General features: G+C 51.1%; 1 protein-coding gene across 7 annotated transcripts in view; it reads left to right on the forward strand.

Annotated features, from left to right (window-relative positions):
• The window catches only part of APMAP (adipocyte plasma membrane associated protein), a 98153-nt gene that overhangs the window by 46693 nt on the left and 27415 nt on the right, over nt 1–24045 (forward strand). Inside the window, exon 9 of one of the 7 annotated variants that reach the window (XM_060123090.1) lies at nt 2532–2809. The exons of 4 other annotated variants lie outside the window; for them this stretch is intronic. In XM_060123090.1, coding sequence (XP_059979073.1) covers nt 2532–2696 — 165 coding nt within the window. In that variant the 3' untranslated portion in view covers nt 2697–2809. Of the gene's footprint in view, nt 1–705; nt 918–2531; nt 2810–24045 lie in introns of those variants that run through there. 2 more of the 7 variants (XM_060123084.1, XM_060123089.1) reach the window with 2 other exon arrangements.

Raw genomic sequence — 24045 nt, forward strand, 5'->3', positions numbered from 1 at the left:
AGAGCCAGGCCCCTGGAGGTTGGGGAGGTGCTGGGTGGTGGGCTGAGAGCAGCCCTCAGGGCGGCTGGAGAGAACCCTCAGGCAGAGGTGGCACTCACAGTGTCCCCCCAGTAGCATGGCCACCCCATCAGGCACTGCGATGTGGGCAGGGCACTGAGAGCACCTGCCTCCGGCCTCCGGCAGCTTCCAGGTGGGGTCCTGGTTCCTACGGAGGCCTCTTATTAGAATAGCCCCACAAACTTGGCAAAAATGCAGACTGTTTGTTCCTGAGTGAACACTCACTCTGTGGATCTGGGTGTGGGGCTGGGAATGAGCATCTTCAAAGCTCCTGGGGGCCCAGCTAGACCTTGGAGCGCAGCTGGGTCTCCGCAAGAGCTCAGGCAGACACACCGCCCGCCCCACGGCCCAGGTTTGTCTTCCTCCCTGCGTCCCTCCTCGTTTCACGGAATGATTGCGGATTTAAATGCACGAAGATGGTATCAAGTACAAATTGGCACTTGTCGTTGGCACCTGCCACCTACTTCTACGAGGATTAAATCAGGTGCTGCTGCAGCTGCTGACTTTCAACACCCCCCTGAAAGGAGCTCGGGTGGAGAGCAGAAATGAGGCACTCTGCTCTGGGAAAGACTGGCAGAACAGGTCTGCAGATACATATTTTCAGGAGCAGATTTTATGAGCCCAATTCTTGTATCTCCTCCTATCTAGATAAGCACTGAAATCCTTCATGGTGATGACTGCTTCTCGTGACTAGCAGAAACCTTCTGTAAAAAAATACGTGTTTGATTGCATGTACTCCCCTTGAATGAAAATCACACATATACGGACCTTCCCTCCACCTCTTTGGAGCAGTTTCTCAGAGCTATCTGAAATGCTGTCTCCCGGGCTGCAGTCCTCATTTTGCCCCAAATAAAACTTAGCTCACAACTCTCACATTGTGCATTTTTTTTTAAGTCGACAGTGGCTTCTCTGCCTCGGTCCCCCTTGGCATCTGACGTCCCATTTATTGCTGTTAATTAGGTACCTGGGCGAACCTTCCCTCGGGCGTCTGTAACTCTTGAGCCTCGTTCGTTTGGCTCCACGCTGATGTGGATAACCCATTTCACTGGCTTTCCTTCTGCCATTAGTTTCCGTAGCCCTCGTGTAAAATTTCCAGATTGTAATTTCCCGACTCCAAGTTGTGTGGTGAGCTAGGGTTGGTTTCACCGCCTCCCTTGCCTTTGTCCCATCCTTGGTGAATTTTTAATTGTGCAGGTGAATCTGCTGAGGTGTTTACCCTCCTGAAACCCCTGGGACCAGCCCGAACCGGGGATGGCTGGACTTACATGTCGTGTGTGTGGTGGGTGCAGGTGTCACAGAACCACGAATCTAGGGTCAAAGGGGCAGTCATGAAAGTCGGTTCTCACTTGATTTCTTCCACAACATTTTAGTAGAAAAATTTTCAAGCTTTTTCAGAAAAGTTGAATGAATTGTTCTGTGGACATTCACAAGCCACCCCCTAGATGCCACAGTTAACTTTTTCTACATTGCTCCATCCATCCATCATCCATCCATCCATCCATCATCTATCCATCTATCCATCCATCCATCCATGATCCATCCATCCACCATCCATCGTCCATCCGTCATCCATCCACCCATCCATGATCCATCCATCCACCATCCATCATCTGTCATCCATCCACCATCCATCATCTGTCATCCATCCACCATCCATCGTCCATCCATCTATCCATCCAGCCAGCCATCCATCATCCATCCATCATCCTTCATCCATCCCTCCATCCATCATCCATCCCTCCATCATCCATCCATCATCTATCATCCGTCATCCATCCATTCATCCATCATCTATCATCCGTCATCCATCCATTCATCCACCCATCATCCCTCAGTTCCTCTTGCTGTTTTTGCACATTAATTACAAAGTAGCCGCACTTCAGTTGATGTTAAATCCTGGGGACCCCATGCTGCCCAGTGACCACGTGGCCTCAGTTTAAATTCCCCTGGAAACAGGAAACCTGCTGCCTGCTGCAGCCCAGTTCCACCGCTCCAGGTGAACCAGGTTCCCTTCTGTGCCAGGGGCCCAGTGACAGGCTCCCTTTCTCCCAGGTGTGACTCTTCAAAAGAAGGCATTGAAGGGAAGCAAGAGGTGGAACCCATGGGGATGTTAGCGCCCTGGGCTGGGCCCTTCCAAGCCTCTGGCCCAGGGCCTCTGGCAGGCCCGGAATGTGTGGGTCTAACAAGCCCGTAGGTGAGGCTGATGCGGCTCCTCCAGGCTCCACTTTGAGAACTACTGATTTAAGCTTGCACGGCTCAGTGGAAGTCCAGTTATCCCTAAAATAACTGCTTAGAGTCTTGGGTGTCCTTTTGGAATAGGTATGGAAACATGCTTCTGGCCCGAGGGTACCACTGTTTGACCCCCGAGGGAGGCCAGGCCAGCCCCTCTCCTGGGCCCACGGACACGCCAGGCTGCTGGTCGTGGGGCGGGCACCTTCAGGGTGGCGACTTACTACTGTCTGGGTGTGTTTCAGGCTGCATGTCTCTGCAGGTCTGCCGCCGGCCGCCCCAGTGGCCTCTGTGGCTCTCCTCAATGCCTTGGTGTCCATGGCTCTACCGACCGACAGGAGATGGGGTCCTGGCTGAGTCCCCACAGAGAGGCATCATCATTACAGCTGGATGGGCCGTGGCACCAATAACCTTTCTTTGCTTAATTTATTTCCTCACCACCCAAAGTAAAATGTTCTGTAAGCAGGCAAGTGTTATCTCTGAGAACCCCTTTGCCGCCTTCTGTGGACTGCGCAATGCTGTCTTTCACACTCTGCTGTTGCAAGTTAAGTCATTAAAGAAAGAGTAAACTTGTGCTAATTGTCGATGGCTTATTACTACCTAGGAGGACGGCCAGGCTGGGGATGTGTGTGAATTTCATTAATTTCTCCAGGCTTTTGGGGTTTGGCTTGAACTCAAAGGCCCTCCATGAGCAAACTCTTGTAAAAGCTTTAATTAACTCTTGCCAGTGTCAATGTTTTATTACCTTCTGTAGCCGACAGGCTCCCCCCCGAGACTAATTTACACGGATGTTCCCAGCCGCCGTCATGAAGCCACAGAGGCCACTGGGCAGACGGGAGTGGATTGAGTTGCTTTATGGGCTTCAGCTCAAGGACAGTTCCTCCGTCAGAGATGATGGCGGGGGCGAGTGGGGGGTGTCTTCTGTTCTGGGGAGTCAGAACTTGTTGCATCAGAAACCGAAGGGCTGAGCTTAGACCGACATATACACACTACTATATATAGCATAGGTAACTAATAAGGACCTACTGTATAGCACAGGGAACTCTACTCAATACTCTGTAATGACCTATATGGGAAAAGACTCTAAAAAAGAGTGGACATATGTATATGTATAACTGATTCACTTTACTATGCAGCAGAAACTAACACAACATTGTAAATCAACTATACTCCAATAAAAATTAATTTAAAAAAAGAAGCCAAGGTGCTGAGCTTGGAGATACAACCTTGGCCATGCCCTTGAAGGCTAAGTGGGGTCTGGGACTCAAGTTTGGGCCTTGATCTAAGCTTGGAAGCTGTGGGGTGGAGGATGAGTCACGCCCACCTCTGGCTCCCTTTCCCTCCATTTGAAGGTGAGGGCAGGAATATTGCCCCTAGACGGCCAGGTGCGGGGGCATCTTCACGGCCATAGGTGTATGCAGAGACGCTGACTTCCACTGGCTTGTGGTCTGGGGTCCATGGCTGCCTGGCCTCTCAGGGTGGGAGCCGGAGGACAGACACTGTCAGCCTGGGGCCCCTGCAGCAGCCATCTGCCACATTCCACCCACGCCCGCAGTCCCTGCCTCTCTGCCCACAGGACCAGAGGGGCTTGGGGGGATGACAAGCCCAACCTCACCATGACTCCTGGGGGTAGAGGGGGTGGAGGTCTGCACGATGGGGGCACTGCAGCCTGCCAGGCCTGCATCCCCGTGGCACTGGCTTCCCCTTGGCTCCAAATCCAAATTTATCCAAACGTTGATCTTTGAGGCTTGCTACTTTGATTTGATGGAGGTAATATTTACATGCAGTGAATGTAAGATCGTAAGCGGATGATTCCATGAGCTTCCGCAGATACACACAAGCGGGTACGGAGCCCTGGGTTCCCTCGAGCCCTGGCACCAGTCTGCTGGCTCCCCAGGCACCGTGTTCTGATTTGGCCCCTAGAGACTGGCCACCTTGAGCTCTGCACGAGGGACTTTTCCATCCCCCTTCTTTTGTGTCAGGTGACGTCCCTGGGGTTGAACCCTGTGGTTTGTGTGTCAGCGTCTCCTTTCCTTTTACTGAGGAGTAGGGTTCCCATCTGTTTGTCCATTACTTGTTGACATGTGTTACATTTTGTCCAGGTTTTGGCCACCATGAAAAATGCTGCTATAAACGTTCTTGCATAATGCCCTTGTATGGTTGTTGTTTTTGTTTCTCTTGGAGGGTATTGTTGAGTCGTTGGGTAGTGTGTGTTCAATTTCATGAGAAACTGCCAGGCTGTTTTCTGGCCGGACCGTTCTTCACCCCCAGCAGCAGTGCTGTCAGCACTTGATACTGTCAACCCTGAACTTTAGCCATCATGGTGGGTGCACAACAGTATCTCCTTGAGATTCTCATTTGCATTTTCCTGAAAACTGACGGTGTTGGGCTTCTTCTTATCTACTTGTTGGACAACTGTGTATTTCACTTTGTGAAGTATTTGTTCATGTTTTTTGCTCATTTTTAAATTGCCGTGTCTTCTTATTGATTTGTATTTCTTTATATCTTCTGGGTAGAAATCAACAGTCAGGTATACACATTACACAAGTTTCTCCTGGTCTGGGGCTTGTCTTCATAAGCAGAAGTTTTTCATCTTGATGAGTGCTTTCTACTTTTGTAATTGAGATGTACATAGACTCTCTGAGCTGGGATTGTAAGTTTAGTTTTTTTAATTAGAAAATTTCATTATTCCCTGAAATATGACACAAATGAATCTATCTATGAAACAGAAACAGAATCATGGACATAGAGAACAGACTGGTGGTTGCCAAGGGAGAGGGGGTTGGGGGAGGGATGGAGTGGGAAGTTGGGGTTAGCAGATGTAAGCTTTCATATATAGAATGAATAAACAACAAGGTCCTACTGTATAGCACAGGGAACTATATTCAATATCCTGTGATAAACCATAATGGAAAAGAATATAAAAAATAATGTATATATATGCATAACTGAATCACTTTGCTGTACAGCAGTGATTAACACAACATTGTAAATCAACTATACTTCAATTAAAAAAAAAGTAAAAAATTTCATTATTCCCATGATACATCCCCTGCTCACCCCAAGGTAACTGGCGTTGGCAGCCTCACCTGTATCCTCCTTCACCTTTCTCCACGCTGCAAACACACCCACGTGAGATTGCCCTTTTTTTTTTTCACTTAGATGGGCCTGGACTCCACACTCAGGGACTGGCCTTCTCATGTCACAGCACAGTGGTTCATCCACGGAGGCAACACAGATGGAGATCTGACACCACCTTTTTCGTTGCTGCTTAATATTCCAGAGAATGGCTGTGCCATGGTTTATTTAATTCCTCTTTTTAAAGAATTTTATCGTTTTATTTTGCTGGGAATTCAGGTTGTTTCCAGTTTCTTGCTGCCTCAAACAATGCTGGGATCTGAGCACACACCACCTCACCATGTCACAGGCCTTGGAAGCTGCTGCCTTTTTCCTGTGGGATAAATTCCCAGTGTGAGACCGTTGGGTCATTGAGTATGTGGTTTTGAGACTTGACAGGTCTGGCAGATTCTTCCCCCAAAGACTGGGAATTCACAGCAGTGGGTGAGGTTCTGTGTCCCGTTCACAAGCACTGGCTGTTGTCACTTAACGTGTACGTCAGTCTGATGGGCGATGACACTCGTCCTCATCCCCCTGCAGCCCAGTTGTGCTTTTCCGTGAACTCATCTTAAAAACTGACTTGCACAGATTATCTACAGATTTCTTTGCTGTTCAGAAATGTTCTTTTTCTCTCTTTCTCCCCATTTTGTCTTCAACACTCTCCCTTGCTCTTCACCTTGTCCTTCTCAAATGACGTGTTTGAAACCAATTCTTAGGAGATCTTTGGTTCTCATTCGGTGATTTCCCATCTTTTGAAATGGATGTGACTCTCCCCACGTGTTTTCCTCCAGCCTCAGGCCCTGCCCACAGGCCTTGTGGCCGCTTGAGCTCCCTGGGAATCCAGTGCGCAGCTTCTGGGTAAGACTTTGATTACGGCTGGCTTTATAGGAACCGTCTCAGTTTTGTAATTGCGCCTAGCGTCCTGGACGTGGTTTCTTTTTAGAGGACTGATCCTACCCGCGCCGGGATCAGGTTCATCGTGACTGAATCTGAACCTCCCTCCATGGTGACTGAGCTTGTTTCTGAGCCTTTCTTCCCGAGAGTGGGTTTTGTGGCTGGAGAACCAGCTCCTGGCCGCTGTGGAACTGGCACCGCCGGCCTCGGTGTGGCGTGGTTCCATCCCAACCACCAGCAAGGCGTCTGCACCCCGGGAAGGAGGGTGCCCTTAGAGCCCAGGAAGCGGTGTGCATGCAGGGCCACAGCCTTGTCCAGAGCATGAGGAACACGCCCAGCCGCTCTCTCCTCCTCCACTCTGGGGCGCTTTGTGGGGACTGGGGCCAGGCAACCAAAGCACGGAAATGCTTTTCAAAGCGTCAAAACCTATTTGACTAGAGGTTGAGCCTTTCAGCATTTCAACTGTCCATACGTGTCCACGTGTCAAGTGACATGTCAAGTGAAAGGGCCTCCATGAAATTAATTTCTTTCTCTCTCTCTCTTTTTTCTTTTAAATATTACCTAGAGTACAGGGCCTGCACAAGTACGGCACTTTATTATTTTTAAAAATATTTATTTATTTATTTAGGCTGCGCCGGGTCTTAGTTGCGGCACACAGGATCTTTAGTTGTGGCCTGTGGGATCTAGTTCCCCGACCAGGGATGGAACCCGGGCCCCCTGCATTGGGAGCTCAGAGTCTTACCCAGTGGACCACCAAGGAAGTCCCTCTTTCTTCTTTCTTTCTCTCTCCCTCCCTCCTCCTTCCTTCCTTCCTTCCTTCCTTCCTTCCTTCCTTCCTCTCTCTCTTCTTTCTTTTCCTTCTCCTTCCCTCCCTCCCTCCCTCTCTCCATCTAATAATGCTCTATGTAGAACATTTGAATGATTATACCACAGAGTATAATGAATAAAAGAAAGCTTGCAGACTTCCCTGGTGGCCCAGTGGTTAAGACTCTGTGCTTCCACTGCAGGGGGCACAAGTTTGATCCCTGGTTGGGGAACTAAGATCCTGCATGTCACGTGGTGCGGCCAAAGGAATAAAAAAAGAAAAAGAAAAAAAGTTTGCAAACTTGCACATGATCTCACTATCCTCAGATAATCTCCCACACTAGCTTTGTGGATTTCTTTCAGTGATACACATACATTTATACACATATAATATATATATTAAATGTTGTGTGTATTTAAAATTTGACTCCTATTATGTATGCAATTCTCTCTTACTTAACATTATATTATCTGCGTGTAACTATGTCATTAAGTATTCTTTTTTTTTTTTTTTTTTGGGCGGTACGCGGGCCCCTCATTGTTGTGGCCTCTCCCGTTGCGGAGCACAGGCTCCGGACACGCAGGCTCAGCAGCCATGGCTCACGGGCCCAGCCGCTCCGCGGCATGTGGGATCCTCCCGGACCGGGGCACGAACCCGTGTCCCCTGCATCGGCGGCGGACTCTCAACCACTGCGCCACCAGGGAAGCCCAAGTATTCTTTAAAAGTGTAATTTTTGGATAAACTTTTTATTGAAGTATAATATACACAAAAGAGTGCACGCACCATAAATGTGTAGCTCAACTGATTTTTCACATGAAAATGTGATTTTTACACTACAAAGTAATCTGTTGCATGTAACTTATTTGAGCAGCCTGTTGTTTGTAATTTTGCATGATGATAAATAACTCTGTAACAGACCTCCTTGTGCACAAATCTGTGGGTGCATCCTGGGTGACTGATTTTTAATTAAACATACACGATTGTAGGAATCACCCTCCCAGACTTCAGACTATGCTACTCAGCTACAGTCATCAAAACCACATGGTCCTGGCACAAAAACAGATACATGGGTCAATGAAACAGAATAGCGAGCCCAGAAATAAACTCACACATGTATGGTCAATTAATCTACGACACAGGAGGCAAGAATATACAATGGAGAGAAGACAGTCTCTTTAGCAAGTGGTGCTGGAAAAGCTGGACAGCCGCATGTAAAACAACGAAAATTAGAACATTCTCTAACACCGTATACAAAAATAAACTTACAGTAGATTAAAGACCTAAATGTAAGACCTGAAACCATAAAACTCCTAGAAGAAAACATAGGCAGAACACTCTTTGACATAAATCATAGCAATATTTTTTGGATCTGTCTCTGAAGGCAAAAGAAATAAAAGCAAAAATAAACAAATGGGACCTCATTAAGTTTAAAAGCTTTTACACAGCAGAGGAAACCATCAACAAAACAAAAGGAAACCTATGGAATAGGAGAATATATTTACAAATGATGATCAACAAGGGGTTAATATTCAAAATACATAAACAGCTCATACAACTCGACCTCAAAAAAAAAAAAAACAAACAACCCAATCAAATATGGGCAGAAAACCTGAATAGAAATTTTTTTTCCCAAAGAAGACATAGAGATGGCCAGCAGGCAGAAGAAAAGATGCTCATCATTGCTAATTATTAGAACAATGCAAATCAAAACCACAATGAGGTATCACTTCACACCTGTCAGAATGGCTATCATGCTTCGTATGTGAGAAGATTTTAACTTATTTAATTTCTTTAATTGTTATGAGAAAATTTGGGCCATCATTCTTAGAAAGGTTTCAAATTGAGTGTAACTTACATTTGGAAACATGCCAGTTTGTGTTACAACTTGATGGGTCTTCCATGTCACCGTCACCCAGGTCAGCCCCACTATAGTCCCTTGCGTCCCCACCTGTGTGTGGCTGTTTGACCAAATACTTATCTGCACCTACTGATGTGGCCTTGTACTTTCCCATTATTCTTTTAATGTGGTGAAACACAGTAAGTGATTTTCAATGACAGGTCAACCTTGCATTTCTGGAATAAACCCAACTTGGACATGCTTATTACCGTTTGCATATATTGCTGGATTGGATTTGCTAATGTTTTCTTTAAGATATTTGTGTCTATGCTTATGAAAAAGATTGACCTCTAATTTTCCGTTCTCAAAATATCCCTTTGATGCAAAACCGATTTTGTCAGACAGAAGGTAGAAGGTTTAGCCCTCTGGAAGGCAGCTGGTGGGGAGGGGAGGGAGTTGGTGGTGGCTCAAGAGCTACAGATTCTGGCAATTTTCACTGAGATTTAGCAGGTTTTCTTGCACAAATGTCTTTTCAGTTGCTCTATGCCCTTAGGGCGGTTTCCAGAGACTTCAAAACGGTTATGATTATTTAAAAATACTTTTCACCAGTTGTGGCTGTCTCACTGCAGAACGTGGACTGTTTCGTTATCTTTTTTGGTAGGATTTCCATTATTAGTGCTTTTCTTTCTTTTGCATTTCTTTTCTCTCAGGTGAGACTTCCGTGTAATTTTGTCAGCTCTGCTCTGCAATGGACTATTTCTCTCTCCAGCTAAATCTATTCTGCTCTTCAACCCATGGAGTTTTCAATTTCAATTATTATATTTTTCATTTTCAGAAATTCCACTTTGTACTTTATTAAAACTATATGGTCAATTTTGAGAGTCTCTTGTTCCTTTGGTTTTTCTCCATTTCAGCATATTAAGCATCTTTATATTTTTGAATTTGATAATTCCCTTTCATTTTCTCAGTGAATCCTCTCTCCTCACTTTTTGTTGTTGTCATTGATTCTAGATTGAAATGGTTTGTTTCCTCATACATATCATGATTTAAAAAATTCAAGTTTATCTGTGGGGATTCTTTGTGGCCTGAATTTAAAATACCTCCAGAAAGGATATACGTTTGCTTCTGTCAGGAGCCTGGAGATTGTGAATCTAGGTCTGCTGTAACCTGGATTTTCAGCTTTTATTTTGCACACAGAGGCAGTGTGACTCCCATCCCCAAAGCCCTGGGCGTGTTGTCTTCTTGGGGGAGATTCCTTCCCTTTTCAAAGCTCCCAAGTCTCTGTCCAGCATCAGGGATGCTCGGTGACCCCTTGTGGGAAGGCAGACCTCCGGCCTTGTTCTCTGGCAGGTTCTGGATTGGACAGGCCAACTCCTCTGCCTGCCGGGTGCCTGTGGGTGACCCTCCACCTCAGCAGACCCGGGGTCCAGTCCGCTTCCCCCCCTCTGCCGATGCACAGGCTTGCATCCTGGCATCAAAGCTCAGCAGCTCTGTGACCTTGGGTTAGTTTTTAAAAAACGTCTCTGAACCTCAGTTTCCTCATCTGTAACGTGGCCACATAGCAGTACTCTAATGGCAGTTAAATTATTTCTTTCCTTCTCTTTCTTTCTTCTTTTATACCCATTTTCCCTCACTTAGAGTAACTATTAAGCCAACCAGAAAACCTGAACTGTGTATTAAATTAGATTGAAGCTCTCCTTGCAATATAATAGCGGTTCTTTGAAAATATTTCACCTCTTAATCTGTTCCGCTGGTGTCTTCTTGCCTCTCTGATTTGCCAGGAGGGCAGAAAACCCCCAAAAAAGCTTCGACATAAAAAGTCTCTTGGTAGCTGGTGTAATAAATCTTCAACCGGAATTCAGGTAACTCTCACCTTTGAGCCACGATGAGGAAGAGGGGAAGAGCTGGGCAGAGGGACGTCCCACGCGGCTGCCCCCCTTGGAAGGCGTTCTCAGACATGGCGTTTAAGGTCTGCTGGGGTGTCTTCAGGTAGCTGGAGCTCCCAAGACTGGGGTGTCATGTCCTTTGAATATTTCTCGAAAGATAAAATACTCTGACTGCCCGTGTATTTCAAGTCTTGTGCATGTAATGAGAACCTTTGCTTCCAGTGCCAGATGCTCTGAAAGGGGGTAAGATGTTAATTCACAGTCAGTAAAGTTCCCTCCTACTTTCACTGTGAAGGATCTGGGATCCCGCCCAGCTGAACTGTCGGGGCTGCGTGGCAGTCACAGCTGTGAAGGGTTCAGGAGGTTTGTTTGTCACCTCTTCTGGGTGGCAGGCCCCTTGCTCCCTTTTCCATCAAGGCCTTGTGTTCCTATAAGAGATGACACACATGACGACTCCTCTCGCGTCCTGGGTTCACTTGCCCGTCCGGAAAGGCCCCCTTCTCCTCTGGCAGGTGGTGCCTCAGCTCCAGAAGCAGCCCCTCCGGAGGCTGTGTTGCTGTGCCCAGAGGCTTCTGTGCTTCACGATTCTTATTGGAAACCCTCCCCAAGGCACGCTCGCACATTGGGGGGCCGTGGGCTGGCCTTGGAAGGACAGTCCTGCTGCTGTAAATGGCACCCGAGAAGATGCCTGGGGAAGATTTCGCTGGTGTAGGCAGGAGGGGGAGATGCAATATGCAAAGGGATGGAGGGGGGGTGGGACCCATCTATCCATCCATCCATCCATCCATCCATCCATGCACTTAGGTATGGATTTATTAATTTCTCTTCTTTTTTTCAGCAGGCATTTGAAGGCTCTAAGCCTGGTGCTGGAGTTACAAACACAGGACACTCTCGTGTCCTGCTCTCTCATGGCCAGGAGTGACATGTAAACAGAGATTCATTCCACAGTGTGAAAATCACCAAGGTGAAGTGCATGCGGGTGGAGAGGAGGGCAGAGATTTGGGAGCAGGGCTGGGTGACCAGGGGACGCTCCAGAGTTCACCTTCAGGCCAGCTCTTGAACTAGGGGGGCTGAAAGGGCTGAGTTACTGTCCGCATGAGAGTCCGGCATGGACGAAAGTGTGGCCCGTGGCAGGACGTCCTCCAGGTGGACGAGATGACAGGTGCAGGGGGACCTGGCTACGGGATTTTCACTTTATTCTACAGGAGCTGGGGCCTTACGAAGGGATGTGATAACAGCAGAAGTGCATTTTGTAAAATCGTTCTGCAGGGCTCTTTGGTGGACGAGGAAAAGAGGCCAGATGGGAAGCAAGTGTCCAGGCAGGAGGTGCCGATGCTGAGCTGAGGGGAGCAGTGTGGAGGTCAGTGGCAGCTGCTCCCCGGGAAGAGGCTTTGGCAGGAGGTGAGGGAGAGACATGGACGGAGGTGAGACAAGGCTCAGGGGCTGATGCCGGGACCACCAGGAGATCCGGAAAACAGGCTGCAGGTGTGACAGGTGTGCTGGGTGGGTAATGGATGTTGGTGAGTATTGTTCAGGTTTAGGGGTCTGTGCACATTCAGGTGGGGAGGTCTCACAGACAGTTGTAAACACGTCTGAGCTCAGGAGGGAGGAGGGAGAGACACGGGGGGTGATGGGCAGCACAGACATGGGGGTGATGGGCAGTAGCCATAGAAATTCTCTGGAAGCCCTCTGACGAGGTCCTAGCTTATTAATTAGCATCTCTACAGCACATCACAGTGTTGGTTCATATTAAGCTTGTGATGAGCTCAAAATGTAGGACTTTTCCATCAGAACTGCCGACAGTTCCAGTCTCTGCCATCGCGTTCCTGGACGACTGATCCTTTGAGTTCAAATGCACGACCTCACGTCTGGTTGTCTCTAGTCTGACTCTGGCCTACGGGGCCCGGCTGATGTGCGGCCCTCTGAGTCCTGTGGCCCCTGCCGCCATGGTGCGGTCCCACTGGCGGGGCTGTTGACCAAGCAGGGCCCTGCAGCTCCTCCGGGTGTGGCCCTCATCCTGGGAGCTCCTGCCTGCAGCTCAGCGCCCCCCAGTTCTGTGCGTGGGGCACAAAGACGCCACCTGCTTGAGGGGCAGTGGTCGTTGTCATGAGGTCCCTGAATGAGTGTGTGGGCAGAGGTCACAGGTCGTGTGCCTTGGCCGTCCTGGACGTACCCACCTGACTGTGGTTTTGGGCCCCCTTTCCTGTCCCTGGAAGAGTTTTAAACTGGAAGGACGCTTAGACGGCCCGCTGTGTTGAAGGGAAAACAGGAGTCAGAAAAAGCCCCGCTCTCTGCCAGGGACTGTCCCAACCCAAATCACAAGACAATTTCTTTGTTATTTGTGGAAAGATGGTGAGGAATGGTGTAAGTGGTTAAAATCTTTTACTTCGTCTTTCTTAAACATCACATTTTCAGAGACTGGCAGGCAAATTAGAAGGGAAGAGCAGGCGTGTGGGTGGCGTGTGGGAGCCCAGTTTGAAGCTGTGATGTCTGTTCCCCAGCAGCACATGGGTTCCAGGTTTAGATGCTCCCCAAGATTCGCCCCAGTTTGGGGCGTTCGACCTTGCCAGTCCTGGCCTAGTTGTTGGGGGCAGGGTGTGCGGCCAGGATGGCCCGGAACCAAGAAGGCCGTGGAAATCCAACCGCCTCTGCACTTAGCAGCTAACTTCTTTTACATTAGCCAGGGGCAAGGAAAAGTTTGTTTCTTTTTAAATTGGGGTAGAGTTGTTTTACAATGTTGCGTTCGTTTCTACTGTACAGCGAAGTGGAGTTCCCCGTGCTGTACAGCAGGTTCTTATTACTTATCCATTTTATACCTATTAGTGTACACATGTCAATCTCAATCTCCCAATTCATCCCACCTCCCTCCCCCCTTCCCCGCTTTCCCCCCTTGGTGTCCATATGTTTGTTCTCTACATCTGTGTCTCTATTTCTGCCTTGCAAACCAGTTCATCTGTACCATTTTTCTAGATTCCACATACACGCGTTAGCATACGGTATTTGTTTTTCTCTTTCTGACTTACTTCACTCTGTATGACAGTCTCTAGGTCCATCCATGTCTCTACAAATGACCCAACAAGGAAACGTTTTGTCGACAAGGAATATCTCCTGTGGTTGGTTAGCAGGTTAAAAAGTTGTGAGTCAGGCATAGACAATTTCTCCTTCAGTTTGCGTGTCACGCAGACCATGAGATGGGCAGACGAGGCCAAAATCGATTAGAAGTGAGGAGCAGCTGCCCCTGTGTGGATCCTCAGCGTGTCCTTCCCGGGACTTACACCCCCTCCCCCCGGCCCTGTCCCCCCACCCCACCCCATCCCATATCATCGCCTCTGGCTGCTGGTCCACTCACCTTGTCTTGCTCCGTCCACCGGGACCCGGGCAGCGGTGCAGCGTCAGTGCCCTGGCCCTGGGGGGGGGGGCACGCCCCTCCTCCCCCTCCTGCAGGTGACGGTGGTCATGATGGCCCCCTCCCCCAACAAAGCTGTCGATGGCCCCCGCCGAGCCGTGGTCCCCTGTGGTCAGAGGGCCGCTCAGCCTCGGGCTGCCTTTTTGAAGGGACCTGAGCTCCCTATGGACACTCCGGCCCAGTGCAGGCAGGGAGGGGCTTCGGGAGGGCCTTGGAGAAGAGGTGCTGCCTGGGAGCGGGGTCGGTGGATGGGGAAGGTTCCAGAAGGTGCTCCTGTGGTCAGAGGGGAGGCATGTGGCATGGGCCCCGATGGACCAGCGTCTCCTCCGTCGTGCCAGCCGGGTTGGTTCTGTGCGGCCTCCACCCCATCACTCGGTGCAGGTCCTTCCTGAGGGGTCGGCTCAAAACAATAAACACTGAGTCAATGTGCTCGGGGCATTTTCACCTTTCTTGGTCTCCAGCTTTGTGAGCCAGAAAGACGGCCTTGGCTCTTCCACAGCTCAGGCTTTCCCTGGGAACAGGAAGCCGTCTGGGTTTCGGCGCTGGAGGGGTGCTGGGCGAGGTCCCACGCCAGTCCACACTGTCTTTATTTCTGTAGCTCTACAGTAATGCTTATCATTGAAAATAACTGTATTGTAAAGATAAAGTGCATTTTGTGTGTGTGTGTGTGTGTGTGTGGGGTACGCGGGCCTCTCACTGTTGTGGCCTCTCCCGTTGCGGAGCACAGGCTCGGGACGCGCAGGCTCAGCGGCCATGGCTCACGGGCCCAGCCGCTCCGCGGCATGTGGGATCTTCCTGGCCCGGGGCACGAACCCGTGTCCCCTGCGTCGGCAGGTGGACTCTCGACCACTGCGCCACCAGGGGAGCCCCTTGCTGTGGTTAACTTGCGCTTCCTGGTCCTGATGGCGCCTGGCTTCTCTACTGTGCTGCTTCCATTTTTCACATAATCTCCTGTCAACTCTCTGCTCCAGTCTTTTGCTCTCTCTTCCTTAACGTCCCCGTTCAACCCCTCGTCCTGTTCTTCACTGGATGAGGTAGGTGGACGCAGAAATCAGTGGTGAATTGGTACTGACGGCAAGAAAAATTTGGAGAAATATGTTAATTCCAGAAGCTGGGGAAGTTCTAGTCCAATGCTGTCTTTGCCTTCTCTTTGGTCGTTTCTGGTTTTTCGAGGCCTCTCTCAGTCGGGAGTTATTCTGTCCTCTTCATGCTTCTACAATACACCTGTGGGACCTCTGTCTGTCCACCCATACATCTGTCCACTCGGTGGCCTGCTCGGGGAGAGGCAGTGCCTGGGCTCTCTCCCTGTCTCTGCTGGTCTTGGGATGGGACCCTCCTGGGCACCCCTTTGGTCCTCCCGGCCCCTGTCCTACTGCAGGCTGTGACCAGCCTCATACAGCCCGACACGGCCTGGCTCTGTCCTCTCGCTCCAGTGGTCCCCAACCCTCGGGCCGTGGACGGGTACCGGTCCACGGCCCGTTAGGAACCGGGCTGCACAGAAAGAGGTGAGTGGTGGGCGAGTGAGTGAAGCTTCATCTGCCGCCCCCCATTGCTCCCCATCGCTCACATTACTGCCTGAACCACGCCCACACCCTGTCCATGGAAAAATTATCTTCCACGAAACCGGTCCCTGGTGCCAAAAAGGTTGGGGACCGCTGTCCTGCTCGGTCCTTCTCTGATACCTCAGTGAGGGACATCCCGGACCCATGTGGCCCCCACACATCCCACCTGGACATCTGGGGCAGGACAGCATTCCAGGGAGCCGAGGGGTAGATGAGGGGGTTCGTGAGGCTTCTCACCCAGTGCCCCCCCGATTGAGTGTCTGGGGGCCTGAGCTGCGGCCAGGCAGCGAGGTGGACGTTCCCTTCCCTCTCTCACCCCCGTCCCTCACCCCTGCTCCTGGGATCACAGCCCCACATGCCCTTGACTCAGACTCTGCTTTTGGAGGCTGCAGGCTGAGGGAGTCCAGAACGTGGCGCCTGATCCTGCTTCCATGTGGAAAGCCCCGCAGTAGCTGACCTTTAGAACAAGATGCCGTGTTCCAGTGCGGCTGCGGGGCTCCCCCGGGGCCAGCCCCTGCCTCCCTCCACCACCCCTACTTCTCCAACAGAACCCAAACTCCCCTCAAAAGGGATGCACAGTGAATTCCGCTTGGGCTGCGGGTGGCAGGGAGCTCAGGGAAGTCTTCCCGGGAGAAGGATGCTTGGGTAGCCTCTTGAATTGTGTCTGTGGAGTTGCAGGGGTTATAGTGTAGAGGTCACGTTATAAGGGTCATAGTGTAGCGGTTAGGGTGTAGGGGTCATGTTTTAGGGGTTAAGGTGTAGGGGTTATAGTGTAGAGGTCACAGTGTAGGGGGTCACGGTATAGGGGTCAGAGTGTAGGGGTTATAGTGTAGAGGTCATAGTGTAGGGGTCACGGTGTAGGGGCCAGAGTGTAGTGGTCATGGTGTAGAGGTCATGGTGTAGTGGGTTAAGGTGTAGAGGTCATGTAGAGGGGTAGGGTCTAGAGGTCATTGAGTAGGAGTCAGAGTATAATGGTTAGTGTGTAGGGGTTATGAGTACAAGCTTGGAAGTCAGACTGTTTATTTCAGCTCCAATTCTGCCCCCCTCCTAGCTGTGTCAAATTACTTACCTCTCTGAGACACAGTTCCTTCATCTGTGAAAACAGGTTGTCGCTCACATCTACGGTGTAGGATTGCTATGGGGTTTAAGGGGTGGCTGGTGTACGCTGCCTGGCACTTGGTGACTGGTCAGTCAGTGCTCTTTGTGTGTGCTAAGTGTGTTTTCTGAGTGGGTCCCGCCAGGGCCTGGGTGTTGAGGCCATTCACTCACTCAGTAGAGTATGTCCTCCTAAGGATGGAGACCTGTGTTAAACACCCAGGAACTTCTGCTCTGCTCAGGAAGCCTGAGGATTGAGCACATAATGAGTCATGCGCTGCGATGAACGGTACTCCAGGTGGGGTCTACAAGAGTGTCTGGTGTAGCCCAGAGGTTCTCAAAGTAGGGTCCCCAGAACAGCTTCAGCACCACCTGGATATTTGTTAGAAATGCAGATTCTTGGAGCCCATCCCAAACTTGCTAGATCAGAGGCTCTGGGCTGAGGTCTCCCAGTCTGTGTTTTAACCCGCCCTCTGGGTGTTCTGGTGACCTAGAAAACCCCTGGGGGGCAGGACAATGCAGCATCCTGCCTAAGGACCCAAATAAGACGAGGCTTACTTCCCCAGTAAACCAAGTGTTCCTGCCCTGCGCCCATCCTGTTTTCCACCCTTACTCTTGGGATGGCCATTGACTAGTCACATCTCTCAGGCGGACCTGGATACTCTCTCCACTCTCTGCCTCTGTCCTGTGTCTGCCATGTCACCCTCGCTGGAGGGAATGCACTGGAATTTCCAGGAGCTGATAAAGATGACAAGACAGCTGCTGCTACTCTTTGGACAGAAAAGCTTGTCCCCATAACCAGCAGGGCCAGACTAAGAGAGAGGATTTATATCTGTGTCTGTCCATGGGTGCAACGCCCCTAACGCAGATACAGTTTCTGGAAGTCTCCATAAGCTTCGTCAGCCCAGGCTGACCCCCAGTGGCTGAGGAGAGAGGAGGCCCCGGAAGCAGACCCTAAGATGGTTCACGGGCAGGTGATTTCTAAGGAAGTGCTCCCAGGTGAAGCTGGCAGGGAGCGGGGGAGGCGGGTGGGAGGGGAGAGGCTGCCAATGTGGGCTGACCCCACGGGGAGATCTCTGTCTTGCCTGGGTTCCACCTGTCTTTGGCTACGGGAGCACAGTAAAGAGGTGACCCTGGTCTTCTCTAGGGAGACGCTGGTCATCTCTTATCTAATTGTTGCCCATCCACCTCCCCTGCCACAGTGACACAGGCTAGTGGAAAACTGTGAGGATGATCCCCAAGGCTGAGGTGATAGATGCTCATACTTGATCCTTGGGGAAGATAAACCAATAGCAGGTGCAAAGATTTAGGTGGATGATGTCTTAATAACAGTAAAGAACAGGGGTACTTCGTTCCCCTGCAAAGCACCCCAAACGGACACACTTACCTGCTCTTTACAAACAAAGCACCAGTGGGTGTTTGTCCAGTAGAAGGACCTTATTGCGTGTTGGTCACGACCCAGAGCACGTGTTTCTGGAAGCCCCCATAGCCAGGTGGCATTAGCAGATGGTTGGAATCGTTTCTGAGTTGGGAGGCGGCCAGCCCTGGGCTCCTGTGGCTGCGCCATGTGTGATTTCAAAAGGAAAACCCAACAAGGATCTCTGCAGTCGCTGGAGCCGGGGCTCGTGGCCGTTCAAGCAGCATGTTTTCCGGAGAGGTTTTATCATTAACCTTCGATTTTGCGCATACGTTCAGGCCGTCTCGTTCAAACAGGGGCAGTCAAAGACATATTTCCAAAGAAATCAAGGACTGTGTCTGGGGGAGAGGACAGACTGGCAGATGGGAAAACTGCTGGTTGGGGTCACATATGCCCAGATTTTCTGCAGCAGGAAAGCACCCCAGAGGGTCATCTCACTCGGGCATTTCGGATGTGTTCCCGGGTCCTGGGAGGGCGACACCGAAGGGGCCGGGCTAGGGTGGGTGGGAGGAAGCTCTCACTATATCACAGGTGCCCATTTACAATTTCTACATGTGTGCCTGCCGTGGATAAGCCGTTTTGACCTCAGTGCGTGCAGGGCTTTGCTTGAAAACATAGTTCTGCTATGGAAACGTTAGAAAAGCACCGAGCCCATTTCCTCCTCTCCCTTTGCACCGACGAACCAGAGGCACAAGAGGCTCAGCAAAGCACATCGCCGGTTGCCCTGCGAGACAGTGACAGACACCAGCCTTATCAACGCCAGTCTGGCTTTTACTCCACCAAACGATTATCTGATTAAAAACTTGGCAGGTTCACTTGAAATGGGACATCGGACCTCCAGAAACATACTTTCCTGAGGGGGGGGCAGCCATGGGCTGGCGTGGAGCCTGGCTCTTCCTGAATACAGGGTCTGGTCTTTCCCCTGAATCTTCCCTACATCGAAATCTGTCCTGTCTCTGTCTTTTTTGGACTTAAGCCTTTATTTGTTTGAAATCGGCTTGAAACCCCTGCTGTGCCTTTTCCATCATCGTCACCAGCTCATCTGCACAATGTGTTAGGGTTTACGACAGCTTTTCCAGGGATGGTCCACACTAGGTCAACAGTAGTGCCGTGAAGCAGGTTGTTATGTCCCTAATGGATCCGAGGTGACTTGTCTAACTTTTCTCCACCCGTAGGTACTGGTGGCAGCGGACGTGCGCCCCAGAATTGTCTCCTCCTCATTCCACGGCAGGCAGAAGGCTCGCTCCTGTAGGGTCGGCTGCTTCTGTTGGCTCCTTATTCAGCAAATACCTCTGGCGTGTCTGCTCTGTTGCAGGCACTGTTCCAGACACTGGGGGACAGCAGAGGACAGAGTCCCTGAACCCAAGGGTCTGGACGCCAGCGGGGCTGGTCTTCAGAATCCCTGGGCCGCCTGCGTCGATACCCACCTGTGTTTAACCACCGAATTCTAGGCTCCAGGGGTGTCCTGCAGTCTTCTCTCCTCCACTTACCTGGCACAGGAAGGTCCCTAGGGCCAGATGTCCAGACCATCCTTCGCTCCCCGCCTTTCTGGTTTATCTCTGCCGGCTCTTCTCTCAAGAAGGGAATCCACAATTTCTTATGCCTTTGGGCTCATTGCCCGTTTGTTTTACTTGAATTTTAGAAACCAGGGAGGGTAGAACAGTCCTCACTTTCTTCACCAGCTCCCCATTGCAGACCGCGAGTACGTCCTGTCTGTCTCTGGAAGACAGTCCCCCGGCTGGACCCCTGTCAGTGGCTGAGCCCCCATCTGTGGGCCTGCGGTGCCATGGGGACGCCTCGCTGCTGCAGGACGTGTGGCCAGCGGCTCCCAGGCCAGGGGCTCCGGAGCCCAGCGTGGAGGGGACACGTGGGGCTGGGCGGAGGAGGGGCACCAGTTTCTCCCTGGAGGATGAGGCAGCTGAGCGGGGACGAGGACAGCGGCTGGGGGATACAAGGTCCCGTAATATTGCGTTGACTCAGCCTTCAGCCTGATGGGTAAGGCCCTCTTGGTGAAATGTGTGTGGCTTAAAACCGAGACTGTAAACCAAATAGGAATTTGGTTTGCTTCACGAGTCAAGATAATTGTACTTTGAAAAATGTTTTCAACATAACATTAATTTTGACCTTTATGTGAAGTGTGACATGTGTGTTTTTAAAATGGGTATTCATGCGTGACACATTTTCCATTATCACCTTATCAGATTTTCTGAGTTGCTGCCGCAGTAGATTGGTCAGGTGTTTAACATAAGCAATCAGTTATTTTTATGCTCCTGCAAGGACAGGTTATAGTGGGGATTGAACGGAATTTTATTTTTTTTCCTTCCAGGAGTCTCAGGAACAAAGGCCACGGGAGGGTGGTGGGTCCTGACACCAGGACCCGCTGGCTGGGATGGAGGGATGGAAAGTGAGGGAGGGGACAGCAAGGCATCGGCCCGTCAGTGTACTCCTCACTCCTGCCCCTGGAGGGACTTGTGACGGGACCTGGCAGTGCTTTCCTGTCCCCTTGGATCTAAGGTCTCCTTGTGAAATACCTGAAACGCAGGTTGAAGATTTTTGTGGATTCCTGCTGGAGTCACTGGCTTCCTGAGCTGACTTTCCCTTCTGCCAGAGCTGTCCCCGCCCAGGGACGGAGGGGCCCAGAAGCTGGGCTCTCTCCCTCCAATCCCCATTTCTAGTCGGCTAAGGGCTCCTTCTGGGGATCCACCCTCTGTCCCTTCCCGCCGGACCCCACGATAGGAAAGCCCTCAGGCAGGGTCTCCAGGGCCCGCAGGGGAAGCTACGGATGTGCCCGGAGCCAGGAGAGCTGGGGTTTGTGGCCAGGGTACCCTAGGCGCCATCGTTTTTATGGGACAATTTGGGAACATGGTGACCGGTGTAAAACCTTTGGGAATTAGTATGGAGCAGAGTCTATTTAGATGGGAAAAAAGTATATTGTCTGTGCTTCCAGTTAACTGGGGGACTCAGGGACTAGAGGATTGGGATAAAGCCACGTGACCTGGATTCCCATTTAACAGAACAAGCACACGCACTGCATTGTTCTAGCCTTCCACACTCAGTTCTCAAAATCACTTGGCAGCAATAGTGGCCTTAGCTGCTGAATAAACATGGTTACTGAAAATCTAAAATAACACATTATAAACTATTTAAAGCAGTAAGAGAATTCACACTATTAGGAGCTTGGAGGAAATTAGCCATCTTTAAATACCTCAGTAAACAAAGACTGTGTTACACTTCGTAAGCACACAGATTGCAGGGACTGCTTTGTTCATTTCAGAGGAGAGACACCGAGCACTGTTTGGTATTCGGGTATTTGCCCACAAGTGTTTAGGTGCTTCGTTGGGGAAGAGAACCCGAGATCTTTCCACTGAGAGGCGGTCTGGGCCCGGCGCGTGGGAGGTGGTGGTGTGTCTGGGGGGGTGTGGGGCGGGAAGAACGGAGCTGGAATCCAGCGGGAATTCTTTCCGTCTCACCTCACTGTGTGCACTTGCGTCCCTTTCCCGTCCTTTCACAGCCTGGTTTCCTTTTCGGGAATTACACTTTCTCCAAGGGGCCAGCGTAGGGGCCAGTTCAGGCCAAGCCGCCAGGTATTCCCTCCGCAGTGTTTGCATCTCGAGTCAACAGTGGCTGCTATATCCACCCCAGTGATGGCAGCCGGGAGAGATCACCCACTGCAGTGAGTATCCTTTTTTCTCCTTGTCCCCGGGGCGCCTGTCCCCAGCCTCGCCCCTGGACCTATGGGCTTCTGATAGCTTCCAGTGAATTCTCTGGGTTGGAGCAATTCTTACGAGCACTGAACTCTGGCTGATACACTTCCCCACCACCGGCTGCTCTATAACCCATGGCTGTGACGGTCCTTCCATCCTTCTCACGTCTCGTCGATGTGATGCACGCGGTCTGTGATTTAGCTTTGAGGACTCACATCATAGCAGATGTTGCCAGGGGCCTTCCCTTACCTCTGTAGCTCATGCCAGCCAGACTCCACTGCCAGCACCTATGTCTCTCGGCCCCCTGGGCTCAGGAGCCCCAGGCATTGTAGGGCAGACACAACTGTCCCTGCTGTGCCCTTTCTGAAGTCCAGTTGCTAATGCAGCACAGCAGCCATGCTGAAATTAATGGTGTGAAGCATGATGAAGCAGTGCTGAAATTAATGGTGTGAAGCGTGATGAAGCAGTGCTGAAATTAGTGGTGTGAAGCGTGATGAAGCAGTGCTGAAGTTAATGGTGTGAAGCGTGATGAAGCAGTGCTGAAGTTAATGGTGTGAAGCGTGAAGTTAATGGTGTGAAGCGTGATGAAGCAGTGCTGAAATTAATGGTGTGAAGCATGGTGAAGCAGTGCTTCCCACCATTAATTTCTGGATGGCTGTTGCATTGCATTGGCAACTGGAACGGGCTGGGGTGGGGTGAGAGCTGGGAGCAGGGAGGGCACCCCCGGTCATCCCAGGACGAGCAAGGCCAAGGGTACATGGGACAGAGCAGAGGCCCCTGGGTGGGAAGTGGCCAGGCTGGGCTGGGGCTCAGAAGCCACCCTAGGGCCTCTGGACGTTTCTGTCTTTTCTGCAGTGGGGAGGGGGGGTGGCAGGTGGAAGCCAGCCTGTGGCGAAGCTGCATGGTTTGTTACAAAAGTGCCAACGTAAACAGCTGCACCCAAGGAGCCTATGTTTGGTGTAAACCCTGGAGCAACTGAATTCCTGAAGTTCGAATCCACGGAGATGCACATGTTACTCCCCACATCTGTCCCTTCACTGCGATGGAAGCTGCATGGCTGCCCTGGTCTCTGTCACATCTCAAAGGGGCAGTTGTCCACCTGGAGAAACCACGATCTGAGGGCATGTGCCTGGATGCCCTTCAGGTGTCGTGCTCAGCCCTGGGTGGGTGCACCAGCTCTCACACGGGGAGAGGTGCGGGAGGCGGGGGGCGTCCATGCCCCCAGCAGGGATCGCAGACGCTGTGGCCCGTCCGAGGCGGGGTGGGAACAGACCCCAGAGCAGAGTCCCTGGTAAGGCCAGTGCCGTGCTGGACTCCAGGCCCCATGGGCCAGTCAGGGGCCCAGCGGGACATGAGGGTCCTGACGGCCACAGGCGTCGGCCCTGGGGTCCAACGGGAGTGGATGCAAGGCCAGCTCTCCTTGCGTTTGGGATGTAGAGTAAGACTCTTGAGACCTTATTCTCACGAGCAAATGGGGTGATAACTGTCCCCAAACCACAGAGTTGTTGTGGGGCTACAGGGGACCTGTGACGTGCCCTCAGGTGCGCAGCGTGTGATGGGTGCAGCCATCCTCACTAGTGGTTCTTTTCCTGCTCCTTCGGTGATGACCGGGGCTTGAGGGCGGGATGTCTGGACACTCCCTGCAGAGGAGCTCCATAGACCCCGGGGCTCCTGGAAGCAGTTTGGAGAAGAAGGCTTTGCCTGACTCCCTTGTGGACAAGGGTGGTGGCTGGAGCCCAGAGGTGAGGGACTGTCCCCACCGCTGGGCTAGGGACCGAGGCTATGGGTGTTTCGGAGGCAAGGGCTTGTTCATACTGCACTGCGCGTGGAGAGACCCTCAGAGGCTGGGACGCGACATGCCTTTGCTGGGCTGCAGCTGGTGTTGAAACGCATCCCTATGGTTTCCTCCTTTGGGCTAAAGAGTTGGCCTTTGATAATGTGCACATTCAACTGCCTTCTTTTGTTTGGATCTAGTTCATGCATTCATTCAAATATATGTTGGGTAGCTCCTGTGTGCTAGGAAATTTTCTGGGTGC

The sequence above is a fragment of the Lagenorhynchus albirostris genome, chromosome 15 (assembly GCF_949774975.1).
Source record: "Lagenorhynchus albirostris chromosome 15, mLagAlb1.1, whole genome shotgun sequence".
NCBI classification, from domain to species: domain Eukaryota; kingdom Metazoa; phylum Chordata; class Mammalia; order Artiodactyla; family Delphinidae; genus Lagenorhynchus; species Lagenorhynchus albirostris.